The sequence below is a fragment of the Aulonocara stuartgranti genome, assembly GCF_965226115.1.
Source record: "Aulonocara stuartgranti genome assembly, chromosome: 22".
NCBI classification, from domain to species: Eukaryota; Metazoa; Chordata; class Actinopteri; order Cichliformes; family Cichlidae; genus Aulonocara; species Aulonocara stuartgranti.
This window is the reverse complement of record NC_138957.1, coordinates 21,798,516-21,813,255: the sequence shown is the minus strand read 5'-3', so window position 1 is coordinate 21,813,255 and position 14,740 is coordinate 21,798,516. Positions and strand designations below refer to the sequence as shown.

The window sequence follows — 14,740 nt, the reverse complement described above, 5'->3', positions numbered from 1 at the left end:
TGGTGACATGGAAAGACAGAAAAAGAGGGGAAAAGAGCAGTTGTACAGCGAGGTAGAAGAAGACAACAGTGAAAGAGAGGAAGAGGGCAGACAGATAGGTACAGGAAGTGAGGGAAGGAGAGAGAGAGAGGTGGAGAGTGAATCTGTCATTTCAGAAGCTGTATTGAATTGAGCTCTGCGTCAGGATGTGCTCTACATGCTGATGACCCTTCCACATGCGCACACACAAACTCACATACGTACACACACACACACACACACACTTAGAGTGGGCCCTGCTTCGTTTTCTGACAAAGTGCTACTGCCCCCTGCTGTCCTGATGGCATATATAATCCACTGTTACCATGACAACAAAAGGGAGGAAAGGGAACTTGAGAGGGATGTATAACGCTGCTGCTAATTTATCTTTCTCCTATTTTTTGTGTGTAATTACTTCCACTCGTGTGCTGATCTTTTCAGAACCAACCAAAACCAGCTGCGATAACCCGGGAACACCACGCTACGGCTCCTTGAATCGGACCTATGGTTTCAAGGTAAATCTGCACTCTCAGACTAGTGCCGTGTCTTTCTACCCAAGAAGTGAACCCAGTAACTAATAGCAGCTGTTGCAAATGAAAGAGAGAGGAAAGAACGAAAGGCAGTAGAGGGAGTCAGAAAGAAAATAAAATGTTAAGACATTCCAATGCAGCGCTTTAAGATTCTTATCCACCGTGCAATGCCATCAGGGAAGCATCTTGTCAGTCCTAAACCACTTGCAGTATGGTAATGGCTCCAGACATACAGCCAGAGTCATAAAGAAGCATATTCAGTGACAACAGGAGCAAGGAGTCCTGCAACAGATGATTTGCCACCCACAGAGTGCTGATCTCAAACAGTGTGGGATGCTTCTGAAACTACTTGAATTCCCAAACCCAAGAACTATAGGAAATGCTTCAAGATTCTTGGAGAACAACCTGCTTACCTATTACCAAAAAATTATAGTCATTTCAACCAAATAACTAATAATTCACTGTTAATTTGTTATTTGGCAGGAAGAAAGCAAGTAAGATATTTTATAAGGATTGCTACCTGCTACCGCACAGGAGGGAAAATATCTAATGGTTGATAAATATTACAGCATTGCCAGGTAGCAAACTTCATTATATGTTTGACTTTTGATTTGTCTCAAATTAAGTCCTGATGAACGGGGAATGCAAGTTGATTTTATACTTCTAATATTTTAAGGAATACAATGGATGCTTGTGCATTTGCATTGACATGCCACAACCACAACTAAACATCTATTTTAATGTACTTCATATTAAAATACTGGTCTTTATCCACACGAATTCACCTGTTGAAATACGAGTAGCATTTATCCTAGCAGTACAACACTATGATGCTCCTCTGAAGATATTCAGACTCCTCTTTACCAATCAGATCTGTTACAATGTCTCTAATGGCTTCTGTGTGCACTTCTGTCTGTGTCCTTATGCCTAGGTTGGGAGTGTGGTGTCATTTCAGTGCCAGCCTGGTCATTTGATTCAGGGATCTTCCTCCAGAACCTGTCAGCCTGATCTAACATGGAGTGGGACGCAACCCGAGTGCATACGTACGAAACACACTGTTTCAATTTGTCAGCCGCTCACCCTTTCATCCCTTCAGACTCTCACTGAAGTGTAACAATGTATCTGTCTAAACCCCGCAGCCCACGCCTGCAAGCAGCCGGAGAGCCCACTCCATGTGGACGTGGTAGGGATGGATCTTCCTGGGTTTGGCTACACCTTGGTGTACAGCTGTCAGCATGGCTACTTCCTGGCGGGGGGTTCTGAACACAGGGTCTGCAAGAGTGACAGCACTTGGACTGGAAAGATGCCGATATGTCGGGGTAAGTACTTCTGTCCTGCTACAGTCATTTCCATTGTTCACATTTCCTTTAAGTGTATCTTTTTTTGATTATCTTATCTGGAGCATTTTAGCTTAAGTGACCAGATAGCAGTGTTTGAGCATGTTTAGCCCAAGGAGACTTTGTCACTTCACACACAGGGACAGACAAGCCATCTGGAGTAGGGGGAGATTTCCTGTTGGGTTGATCAGCCTTTGGATTGGTGGTGAGCCTGGTGGTTCAAAGGCAAAACAGATCAAAAATGTCCCATGGTGTTTTGTCCCTTTGCTAGATTTACCAGGCAGGACCATAAAGGTGAAGTCATGCATTAATCCTGCTTTATCAAGCTCAAACTACAACCTTGTGAGCCATCGCAGAAGAAATGAAAGAATTGCAACATAACCATCCCGTACTGTACATAGTTAATACTGTAAAATATCAATATCAATAACAATACACTGCCTAGCAAACAATGCTACAATTATCTCTTCGTATTGTCTCACAAATTATGAAAAATGATGGAAACACTGAACATTTGAGCCAAAAAGTTTAAAGTCCACTCTTCAAATCTCACAAAAAGGTCAATTTGGTAGGTGCTTTGATCATATAGAAGAAATCAGCATCATCTCTGCTATAAATATATAGTTGGCACTCTTTAAAATCTTTTACTTAGTATTGACACATGCTCACACACTGTCTTTTCTGAAACCTTCCACCACGGCTACCACCCAGCTGCCCTGGAGTAGTCTTCAAAATTGGAGCACTTCTAAATCCAATTTAAGGTTCTCGGACAAATAACCTGTTCCTGGCTTGCATGTATTTGTTGCCAACAATAGCTGCATCTTGACGTGATAGTACAAGCTGCTGATGGTGAATAGAAAAAGTGTCTTGAAGCCGGTTTTAAAAGGATCTAATATACACAGCAGTTATTGGTCATTGATCATTAACCTTATTTGCATTTCAATCTACAAGTAACCAGTAAATAGGTTTGTCTTGCTCGACCCTTTTTCGGCCCACTTCTCACTCATCATTGTGACCAAGAGTGACTGCCGCTGCATTTTAATGTGGTTACTTGTTAGTATGAATTGCACTCTCCCCTGGATAACATGGTTGATTAGGGAGGTTGGCTGCAAACTAAAGCATTTTAAAATATTTCGTGCTGTGCCCCTGCTGCCCTGCTCAGGAGTTTTGATATGACATTATCTTCTTTTTCTCTTTCTCTGGCTGTGTGTGTAGCCGGAGAGAAGAAAAAACCTGTGAAGCCAGTAACAGGAACCCCCAGCCCCAAACTAAACGGTCAGTTCTACTACTATCTTTCCTATTCCAGTCTTTTCATTCCTTGTCTATTGTTGACTTATCTATTCCGTTTTAGTCTGGCTTAATCTGTCGTTCGATAAATTCAGCTCAGCTCCTTTTCACTCTGCTACGTTCTGCTCCACAGTGCTGCTCTTGTTTTTCTTATGCTCTTGTCGATTTTGTTGCACTTTACTGCTTTCTATGGTAGTTCTAAATAATTTATTTTTCCTCACTACACAGAGAAAGGTAAATTAACTACTGTGAAATTCTGCTCTTCTTTATGCTTGTCTTTTTCTGCCATACTGTGTGCACTTATCTGCATAAAATGCACACATGCTGAGCAGTTATATACACCAGTTTGCTACAACATTAAAACCACCTGCCTGTTGCCTGGCGAAAAGTTTAACAGAAAGAGTTAATAAAGCAAAGGCAAGGAGCCCAGTAAAAGAAGGCTTAGCTCACTCTCTCTATCCAACCACCAGGACGCCCTGCAGAGAGCAATAAAAATGTAAGTAGCATAGATAAAGGGATGAAGGCAGGGCAAAACGGCAAAGAAGAGAGCCAGTTTAGCTAACTATGTTGAGGTCAACAATGCAGCGAAAACTGAAGACAGATCATCACCTTAAGTAGTAACAGCAGACTCCACACAGGTGAGTGGCAGGAACCCCAGACAAGTCACACCCCACAAGGCCAGATTAATGACACACACAAAACTGATTCATGCAAGACAGAAAGAGAGAGGGAGACAAACAGAGAGAGAAAATGATGAGTCAGCACAGGAGGACAGTACCATCATAGGGGTTAATGCTGTTTAATGCTGATTGGTGCAGGCAGTTCTTCTCATTTTGTTTTTTAAAGATTGGAGCGGACCGTAATCTAATTCATATTCTCTTCTTTTTCGTAGTTCCAGATGATGTCTTTGCTCCCAACTACATATGGAAGGGTTCCTATAATTACCGTGGGAGGAAGCAGCCTATAACACTGAGCATCACCAGCTTTAACTCCACAACGGGGAGAGTCAATGTTACCCTTAGCAACGGCAACATGGAACTGCTCCTGTCAGGCATGTTACGCTAGGTTTAATTGTTCAGTAATCTACTGAAAGCACTTTGAGTAGATTACCACATAAGTGCTGTGACATGACAGGCCATCGTTGTAATAAAATGTAGCTATAATACTAAAATATGCTGTATTGATCCATTGGCAAAACTGTAAGCAAGCAACCAAACAGAATTGAGAGCACTTTTATTCTTTATTGTTGCTTTTTGTTAATGATTGAAATTCATTTCTTTTTACTATGCTTCTTTGCAGCATTGTTGTACACACACATTCACTCACTCAGACAGACACTTACTCACACACATACCTCCCAGGGTTGCACAATAGCGTCAGCAGGGGGTTAAGACCCTATTAAAACACAAATCCTGTTGAAGCTAGAATTGCTTCCTGGAGTCGCAGAGTGCACAAACACCATATCACAAAACCGCGCCGCTATCAGACATTCGTCTTCTGGCTTAAAGGAGCAGCTTTAGATCAATAACAGCTAAAGCTGCACTCACACAGTCACAGAAAGGCCAGTGGCCAGTTACATAAAACTTGCATGTTTTTTTCTGTTTAAGATGTCAAGTTTTCTTTACCCAGGGAATATTTTGAAAGGCAGCAGGGGTTTGGTGTTTTGGGAAATGTGCATACTTTGTATTTTATTTCCAAAAGTGAAGCTGGAAGAATATATCAGTTAGCTATATTTGTATTAGATTGGAGACATGAAAAACAGCCGTCGCTCTCACCTTTTTATGAGTTCATGAATTGAATTTCTTCGCTTAACTTCAGTTTCCTGGTTTTCTCTTTAAAAAAAAATCATCCATTTTTTAAAATAAACATTTTCTTTATTTTGCAGCTCCATTCAGTTTGCTGTCTTCTTTGTATCCCGATAAAATGTCAGAACTAACGACATGTATTTTGCTGGTGCACCAGACAAAGTAGAAACACGTGCTGTAGGATCTAATGAACTATAGTGAGCAAGCCATTAAACCATGTACCATGTGCAAACCAAGTATAAATCACGTGTTTATTCTTCACCCTCTAGGAGTGTACAAGGCGTCCGAGGCCAGGCTGTTGCTGCTGATGTATCAGGTGAATTATGTGAACCAGGGAAACCAACTAAAAGATTCAGCCATCTCTCCCGCCAAGATTATAGATGATTCCTGGACCATGGATGGATTTGTAAGTCCCAGCCGATAAAATCAACCTAACCATATTCAGTTGAGCTGGATTTACATTGAAGCCATTTGACTTTGTGTAAATATAAGTCAGTGAAATATTTAAACTACACCAGCTATCAGAGACTACCATCTCTGCCAAGGCCAATGTTCTTTCTTGCAATTTTAAACACAGCCCTCCAGATCGGAGCCAACATTTAATGTGTCCCTTTGCCTGCCCATGCACCACCTCATCACCAGGTTTCACGACATTCGCTTTGGTAGTTTTTGTGAAATCTTGCCAAAGGAGGAAAAAGAAAATAAACAAGGCTCCCTGAAAATACACCTTATACAAAGATTTCAGCAAAACCCAAACATCATCTTCGATTCATTTGCTCTGTAGTGTTGACATGGAACCAGAAGATAACCATTCTTTGTCCCTCTGTTTTTCTCTTCACAGTTGTTTTCCTTTCCTCTCCCGCCTGAACAATTTCTCAACCGCTCTTTCTTTTTAATCTACAGGTATCAGCAGAGCCCGATGGCTCTAGTTACGTATTCCAGGGTTCTATTCAGGGAAAAGACTATGGACAGTTTGGACTGCAAAGATTGGGTAATTCTCTTTCGATTTTGCCAGCAGCACCAAATAATACTGGCTCCTTTGGAATTCAGCAATGAATGACTACAATTGATAGTAAAATCAGGCAGACTGCTTCAAACTAATTCAGTAAGTAATCTTGGAGCTTCTAGGGACTTTATTGCTGCAACAGGGACAGCCATGCAGTGCATTCTCAACAAGAGGAAAAGCTGCTCTTTAGACTTAAAAGGTTGGAGCTGTGCAAGAAGACTACAAGCTCCCGAGTCCAATGTGAGCTGCAAGTCGCCTGCAAGATGCTAAGCAGATAATAATCATTATCTGGTAGCATCCACGTCCACTTCCAATTACCAGAGCCCCTACCTTAATTATCATAGTTACAACTAATAAAAATTTGGTTGGTTATTTGCTGAACAACTTAGCTTGAAAGCCTTTTGTTCCAAACCCGCAACAATATTTCTTGTTGTATCAAATCACTTTGATGACAGTGTATTTCCTGGTTTGTCGCAGGTCTGAATATGTCGGAGAGTCAAAACTCGCCACCCCCCCAGCTTGGTACCAACAGCAGCTCTGTGGCTATCGCCATCCTGGTGCCTTTCTTTGCTCTGATCTTTACCGGTTTTGGCTTTTATCTCTACAAACAAAGGTATTTGTTGAAAAAAGTAAACCTGCACGTATCCCTTTGAAGTGTCATTCAGCTGCATTTCAGCAGCTGAAAGGAATACATTCCTGTCATTGCATCGTGGTTTCATTTGTGTTTTCCATTAACAACGTGCAAAAAGTAAAAAGGCATTGTTAACATTTTAAGAAGCTGTCTAATTCGTGATAACAATGCCTTACTCAATGGTTTGGTTGTTGCAGTGCTCAAAGACAGTTAAGTCACTGTCTTCTTTGTCTGTTGCAAACTGTGCCGCAAAACAACTCTGTTTAGGAGGTGATAAATTGGATTTTTCAGAGATATGGTTTAAGCACAAATGACTTGTGTTCGCATTGTTAACAGATGCAAATAACTTCTGTTCTGCTGTTAATATCTAAAAAAAAAAAGGCTTGCTGAAGGAATTAGTTTTGGATGAGCTGATTGGAATCTCACTAGGCTTCCTAAAAAGTGCAACACGCTCTCTAATCCTTCTTAAGGCTTGTTTACAATGCTTCTACTCTCAAGACTGCATTCTGTATTGTCCACTGGCTGCTCAGTAATGTTAACATGAATAGGCAATTAGAGCATTTCTGCTTCTTCAATGGTGTATTTATGATTTCTTTATGTGTGTGGTTTTCTTTGTTGTTTTTTTCACAGAACCACACCAAAAACACAATACACAGGATGCTCAGTCCATGAAAACAACAACGGCCAGGCCGCCTTTGAGAACCCCATGTACAACACCAACGCCAAGGCTGTGGAGGGGAAGGCTGTTAGGTTTGATCCAAATCTAAACACCGTATGCACCATGGTTTGAGGATCGACTGACCTTACTTGAATTTAATGACGCAGATATCCAATGGGACCACGGCCGGTAAGAGACGACGAAAGACAAAAGCTCCGTGCTTCGATGCAAACTTCACCATGAACGACATGGTCTGCACACTGATTACAAAAGATCTTCATTCCCAGTCCAGAAACCTAATCGAACCCAGCTCTCCAGCTGAAACCAAAACCCAGCATTGGTTTCCGTCACTGAAAGCATTTTGTATCCGCAAATGAAATTTGAACAAGTATGAACACAAAAGGTCTGCTGCCTTTGATAGAAGCAAGCAGCCAGTGTGAACTCAATGGGAGATGTAACATCAAGAGATGGAAAGGGATACTACTGAATGGAAAACCATACTGGCTATTATCTGTCTCTAACCCCAAGACTCAGCGGGTCACGGATTCTTTATAATTGGATTCCAAACCAGATACATCCATTATACTCTAACCTCTTATTTAACCTCTCTCACTATCTATAATATGAGTACTAATGATTAAGCCATGACCTGCTAGTTGGACATCATGACATGTTATCACAACCCAATGCCAAATTTTGTATGTCACGCAAAGTTGTGAAGAGGACCCAGAGTGGGATCTATGATCACTTGTGCCTGGAGAAAGAGAGCGCACATCATCAGAGCCCAGCTGTAGTTGGAAATCAAAGAGATAATCCGCTAAAAAATATTTTTCATATGTAACATGTTGTCAAACTGACTGTATTAAACAGGTCCTTAAATATGGAAAAAAAAAGAACAAACGTAATCACAATGACCACAGATGGGGAGATATGACATGAAGATGATGTCATAAAAGACACTGTGATGTTAAGAAAACTGTTTCTATCTATTTGGTTTCAACACTGACAGTACAAAGAGAACACTGTCACCAGCAGACCATCAGTAAACCGGACTAATGCTTTGTGAAGAGGAAACTATGTCTGAAACAACCATGGAATACAACACCCTAACAGCCAGACAGGACAACCTCCTGTCTCCATTACAACCAGAGGCTGGTATTACCAGCCAGTATTTGTCTTTTTTTCTATTGAAATGGGATCTAAGGTGGCTAATGTTAGCAGACAGTTGCGAAAGTTGCTTTGAAAAGAGACTAACTCCTAAGCGAAGGATAAGGGCATCCTTGGAGATGGAGCTGTAATCCTAACTGAACTGGGATTAGAGCACAGCAAAACTAAAAGGAGTCTAAAGGGGAGCTAGCACTTAGAGAACGGATGAGAGACTGTCTCATCTAAAGGATAAACTGCCTCTTCCCATCCAATGGATAAGAGAGGAGGCTAAGGAGATGGAGACAGACCCTAACTGAACTGGAAGTAGACTAAGGGAGTCATTAAGAGAAAAAAGAAGATTTTGAAATTGTAACCCAGCCAATCAGAGCCTGTCTAACCTGAAATCATTTACTGGGAGAGGTCAGCCCTCCCTCTACATAATGAATCAGATCAGACAGAATATGAGGTAAGATGTTCCTGATCCTGCGAATTTAAATGGATTTTGACCAGAAAGACACTAAATGGATACAGAGGACTCTGATGGACTAACAAAGAGAAAGACTTTGACAAACAGAGAAAGCTCTGGCACTAAAGCACATTTCATGGGAACACTACCTGTCTGCCCGCTGAGAGATGGACTAGCATAGGGACGGAAAGGTTACTGACAGGGTGAATGACAGACACAAATGATGACAGGTACACATACAAAATCTGGAGAGTCAGGTAGAGACAAGTGGTATTAACAGTCATGCAATGAGACAGACAGGTTCAAAGAAGATGAGCCTGGTCTCGGACTGTTGCAGGCTCCATCCATGTCTCCACTTCACAGACAGTTTAAACACAGATTTACAGGCTTACAGAAGGACAGACAGGAGGCAGAGACAGACATGAACTGATAGACAGGCTAAAAGAAAGGCAACAAGGTTGTAACCCTACAATTGTGGACACTGTTCCACTGTAATTCTGCACTCTGAGAGTGCTTATCTTCTTTCTTTCTTACTGCTGCAGAATCTTCTGATCTGTAAATCTATTGCATATATATATTCGGGAGCATTCACCACCTATATTTTTGTGCTATATATTTACCACAGGGGAGGGGCTAAAGGGTAAAGACAGATTATAGCAGAGTTTTTAGAAAAAAAGAAAGAAACATCGGAATAAAAGACATTATAATTACGTGCTATTCACAGAAGTCACAAGCAGTATTTTGGTTTCTTTGTAACATTAAGCTGGTTTATTTGAATTCGTTCTGTATTTTGAAGACCCTCACACATGCACCGTCTTTCCCACTGGGGCAATTATGAGCATCAGTGGTATTGTTGTTGTCGTTACTGTTGAGATGCAAGGTTTGCCAGCAACAATTATGCTTTTTAAATGGGTTTTAGTCTACATTTATCACAGGTGGCAGATTTCCAAAACCTGTTAGAGTTTGTACTTGTTTGCCATTTTTCCGAATCCTGCACTGGAGATGTTGGACAATAAAAATATGTAATTATCTCCACTGACACACCAACAACATTTTAAGGGTGAAGCTAAAGACAGCGTAACAGCTGGGATTTCTGAACTAGCTGGCGCAGTGAGGACACAGAAAATAGTGAATTAAAACTCTTGTACTTTTAAAAATAGCTGTTTATTTAGTTATGTTTTAAATCTATAATAGATTACTAGTATACTTCAAACCTTTCTGTCATCATGGCAACACAGAAAATCGAGCTTTTAATGGAGCCCATTTGTTTGATAGACAAACTCTCATCCAGCTCCGTCTCTGGATATTTTTATCATCTCTTACAGTACAAGGCCACAATAAAAGAAAACATACAATTGGGCTGAAGTGCTTATTAACAATGAAAACTGATAAAATTGCCCAAAATTGAGTTTTTAAATAGATATATTGATCAAATTTGAGTTACATAACATGTCATATTGTGTTTCTATTATATATTTTATATAAGGAAACGGGACAAACATAAAAGAGATTAACAAATACTTGCAATACTTAGGATCTGTTTTTCAATACATTTCAGAATTATGACAATTTTTAAATAAATTTTATTTAGTTGCAAAACATACACAGTTTAATCTGCAGGAACCAGGATGTTATATCTCACTTGTGGCAGCTAAATGTGTCTGTTGCCACATAAAGTGTGTATAAATTAAAGACTACTTAAATTACATATTATTAGTAGATGTTGTTTGATAGTTGGTGCACCAACAAATAGATGATGCTTTTTGTTAAGCCCAAAACATGTTTTAAGGACAATATATGAGGAAAATATGATTAAATAGACAACTTGATGGCCTTCTTGTAAAGTGATGCAGCAAAGCTACTATTAAAAAATATATTCAGCTCACAGCACACATGGCATCTGAACCCTACGTATGGATTTCTTTCGTGTCTCAGTATCTTACTCAGGATGCCTTCAGTGTGAATCAGAATCACACCACAGACAGACCTGATCGTCTTTAGGTGATCTTACAATCTATTTTGCCCGTTTTCTAACATCCACATCATGTTAAATCAGTAGACCCCATTTGACTCTTTAGGTTTAAAGGTTTGCATTATCTTTGGCACTACAAGTCTCCAACATGAGTGTTGCTCAACAACAGACAGATTTTAATGACACGCATGTCTGTGTTCAGTGAATGTCAAATCTTATAATCTATTTATAATCATGAACTGACCCATTTATCATAATGCTCGACTATTTGAAGCCAACGCTTGTTTTGTTCTTTTTCTTATTTCATGCATATTGCATAAAAGCAGCCATATGATCTCAATTTTATATATTTATTTATTTTTTGTTGTGATTGTTGTTGTTCCAGTGTGATCTGCCACCTTTTGATAAACACTCTGCAACGTTTTCTATATTTTGCCCCTATCTGCCACTGTTGTTGCACTTGATATCAGCCTTTCTAATGATTTCATGTACCATAAATGAACCACTGCTGAGAGATGAGTAGATGTTTGAGTTTTTGTATGAAACCTTTCAGAGTAAATCAACTATCACGAGGGAAGGGCCTGGTAGTAAACCATATTAATTGGTCTTAACAGGAGGCAGAAATAGAAGTATCAATCAGCATTAGTCATTGTTTTGCAGCTTTGTTGCTCATTGAATAAAAGTGTTTGTTTTTGTTGTTTTCTTTTTGAAGAATCTGGTTTCACGAACGAGAGGCTGAATTTTGTTAGTTTTGGGGTCCCACACATGATGGATAACTAGACTTTTTAATGAGTCTGGGTGCCAGGGTGAACAAAAACATCCACTTTGTTTTAAGAACCCCCGCTGCTGTGACCACAGGCGCCAACCACATCCAGCTGACAAGAAAACTCCTTTTAAAGTCGTTACTGATTTAAAGGCAAAGGTAGCTGCGGCTTCCTTGTTTATCCATGCTGTGACTGTGCCGCACTTCATCGCTATCATGACATCGTTTCTTATTACAGGTCGGATTGATTGTTACCGCTCTTGTGGTTGTTGTTGTTGCTTTTGTTGCCGTTTCTTCAGTATGAATCTGACACAGTGCCTACCAAAAACCACGAGACCCTCCCTTTCACTCTGTCTCACACGCACGCACACATGCATACATACAAACACACACACCTGCTCCAGCGCCCTCTGCTCCCCTCACTCATCATCAGAGGTCATTTTTTTCTAAGCTTCAGTCTATTTTGCCACAAGCTTTTCCTACTGACTGACTGCAATAAGACCCTTGTGATTTGAAAGACTTAAAGCCGTTCCTGCCTGGGGGACATTGGAAATATTCACCATTTGAGAAAAAAAAAAGATGAAATATAGAATAAAAAAGTGTTTTGTACAGAAATATATTTTTATGATGAAATAATTTGTAAAATGTATGACTCTATTATGTAAATTTTCAATGCAATGTAAAATTAAAAAAGGCTAATTGCTTTTGTAAAAAAAGAAAGTGTGTTTTTCATTATTGTCTCGTTACTTTTAATGACTTTCTGAAAACTGGAAATTGTAACCACTTTAGCTGAGTTATGCCTAGCAAACACCTGAACATATTTCTCTTTATGAGGAAAGCAGCGTTGAGGCTACAGCTTAAAATATGTGAGATTAAGTGTTGCAGTGTAAATTGATGTGAAATTTAAATGTTGCTTTAGGTGCAAATGTGACTTGAAAACTAGTTTTCAAAGTCAGGAAATCCCTTGCAGGGGAAATACAGCAGGCGCAATGTGTACTGAAATGAATATAAATACAGCGTCGCTACAGTATCTCACCTTGAGATGAGCTCCCTAAACTTCTTCCATTCAAGAACCGTGGAAGTTCTTATCACTGGAAATCCAACATTATTATTTGCTGCTGCACCTTGCTGGAAAAGAAGCAAGAAATAGGGAAGAGGAGACAGCGCAGTTTTCACTGGTCAAAAGGTAGTTAAGCAAAGGCATGCACACATTTGTTCAGGTATATGCAGTAACAATAGGAAATTAGAAGAGCCACTTCATGTTACGATATAGCAGAATCTGCATCTGGCTAATATTCCCTTTACAGGTGAAGAAGACCCCGACATACTTAAGCATATTCATTTAAGGCATATCAAGAGCATCGATACCTGCGCTGGTATTGGTATTGAATCGATACTAGCACAATTGGATCGATACTTTGCTTCTATTCGCTAAGTTTAGTATGTAGCTTGTTGAATAGTGTTAAATTAATTAATTTTTTAGAAATAAAAGTTTTGTGTTGACTGTCACGTGTGGTGTATTTATATCTTATACATTTAAAAAACAGAAGTTGACTCAAAGTGCTTTAACATAAATAGACACCCAGAGTGGAAAGCAGTGCAAATAAATGTAAACTCGGCTTCTCATGACACTCATCTTTTATCAAGATGGATGTCACATTTAACCTGAGACTGAATTTTGTGTAATTTCTATACAAAACTTAAAACAAATATGAAAAAAAGTTTTCAAACCAGGCTCCAGATGCTTTCAGCGTCAACTCCAGACCGCCGACAGGTCTCGCACACAACAGCCATTTTATCACTTGACGCATACTGCTCCGACTGCTAAGGTCACTACCTGGGTTATGCCATGTCGCAAGTTTTTTGAGGTGCTTTTGTGATACTTAATGGATCAGATTACATTTTTTTTCTCCTCGATATCCGATCCAGTAATTTAGGTCAGGATTGGACCGATACTGTATATCGGATTGGCCCATCCCTAATATGTATTAAGGCCATGGTAACTACATAAATTGCAAAAAACAGAAAATAAAAGTGCAAAAAACTACAAAAAAATTGAAAATCGTTTTTGTTTTCTTTTTGTTTTTTACACATATTTCTAGTTAGAGAAATTTCAGAGGTATATCTCTCAAAACTGTAAATGCAAAAAGTTGCACAAAATAGTTTCCAACCACAGGAAATTTAATTTACATTTTAAGTGTCTTCATAGTTTTCTTTTTGAGATACATCATTTTTTTTATATATAGTGCAGGAAAAACGAAATAAACGAAATAAATATTATAATGCAAATTTAGCATGTGCATCAGAATAAACTATTTCCAACAGTGTCATTTGAGTTCTAAGCATCCCAGTAACTATACAGAAAAGCATGAAGTCAAACATGACTTTTAAAAACACCTGTATAGCTTTATTAATGCCCGAAGGGGAAAAAAACTACGTTTCCCCACGAGATATAACGTCACTTCCGGTTTTGGCAGGTAATCCGATTATTAAGTGATGATGTGACGAATCCTACTTCCGGGCCTAAAGTAGTCTGCGTTTAATATGGCTTTTGTGTTGTTAACGTGTTTAATGTTATGTATTTTCTTCTATTTAATCTCAAAAGCTCCTAAAAAAAAGTCAGTGATCACCGTTGACCTCTCTCGGCTTTTATTACCGCTAATCATTTATTTAAGCTCAGTTTTTAAAATAATAATAATGGATTGGATTTATATAGCGCTTTTCTAGGCACCCAAAGCGCTTTACAATACCACTATTCATTCACTCTCACATTCATACACTGGTGGAGGCAAGCTACAGTTGTAGCCACAGATGCCCTGGGGCAGACTGACAGAAGCGAGGCTGCCATATCGCGCCATCGGCCCCTCTGGCCAACACCAGTAGGCAAGTAGGGTAAAGTGTCTTGCCCAAGGACACAACGACCAGGACAGAGAGCCCAGGGATCGAACCGGTGACCTTCCGGTTACAGATGCGATTCCCAACCCAGCCCATGCAGCAGTATATGAATGACTGACCTCGTATTGTGGATGGATTATCTCAGTTGTTCTCCTGGCTGAAGTTTGGTCCTTTTACAGCATCCTGCCATGCGATTACATTTGTTCCTGACCACCACGTTAACTTT

The 14,740-nt window shown here is 39.7% G+C and overlaps 1 protein-coding gene and 1 long non-coding RNA gene across 6 annotated transcripts in view; one reads left to right on the top strand and one right to left on the bottom strand.

The window, feature by feature from the left end:
- csmd3b (CUB and Sushi multiple domains 3b) overlaps positions 1 to 12,437 on the top strand; it is a 404,527-nt gene extending 392,090 nt beyond the window's left edge. For all 4 annotated transcript variants that reach the window (XM_082522480.1, XM_082522479.1, XM_082522478.1 and 1 more), the window contains 9 exons: positions 460 to 533; positions 1,480 to 1,591; positions 1,688 to 1,867; positions 3,101 to 3,160; positions 4,065 to 4,223; positions 5,247 to 5,383; positions 5,881 to 5,968; positions 6,461 to 6,596; positions 7,245 to 12,437. In XM_082522480.1, coding sequence (XP_082378606.1) covers positions 460 to 533; positions 1,480 to 1,591; positions 1,688 to 1,867; positions 3,101 to 3,160; positions 4,065 to 4,223; positions 5,247 to 5,383; positions 5,881 to 5,968; positions 6,461 to 6,596; positions 7,245 to 7,404 — 1,106 coding nt within the window. In that variant the 3' untranslated portion in view covers positions 7,405 to 12,437. The remainder of the gene's footprint in view (positions 1 to 459; positions 534 to 1,479; positions 1,592 to 1,687; positions 1,868 to 3,100; positions 3,161 to 4,064; positions 4,224 to 5,246; positions 5,384 to 5,880; positions 5,969 to 6,460; positions 6,597 to 7,244) is intronic.
- Positions 1 to 14,740, bottom strand: part of LOC309699464 — a 37,989-nt gene that overhangs the window by 21,440 nt on the left and 1,809 nt on the right. Inside the window, exons 2-3 of one of the 2 annotated variants that reach the window (XR_014274356.1) lie at positions 14,634 to 14,720; positions 12,656 to 12,747 (exon numbers count right to left, since the gene is read on the bottom strand). This is a non-coding gene — a long non-coding RNA (uncharacterized lncRNA). The remainder of the gene's footprint in view (positions 1 to 12,655; positions 12,748 to 14,633; positions 14,721 to 14,740) is intronic. The other variant, XR_014274357.1, reaches the window with a different exon arrangement.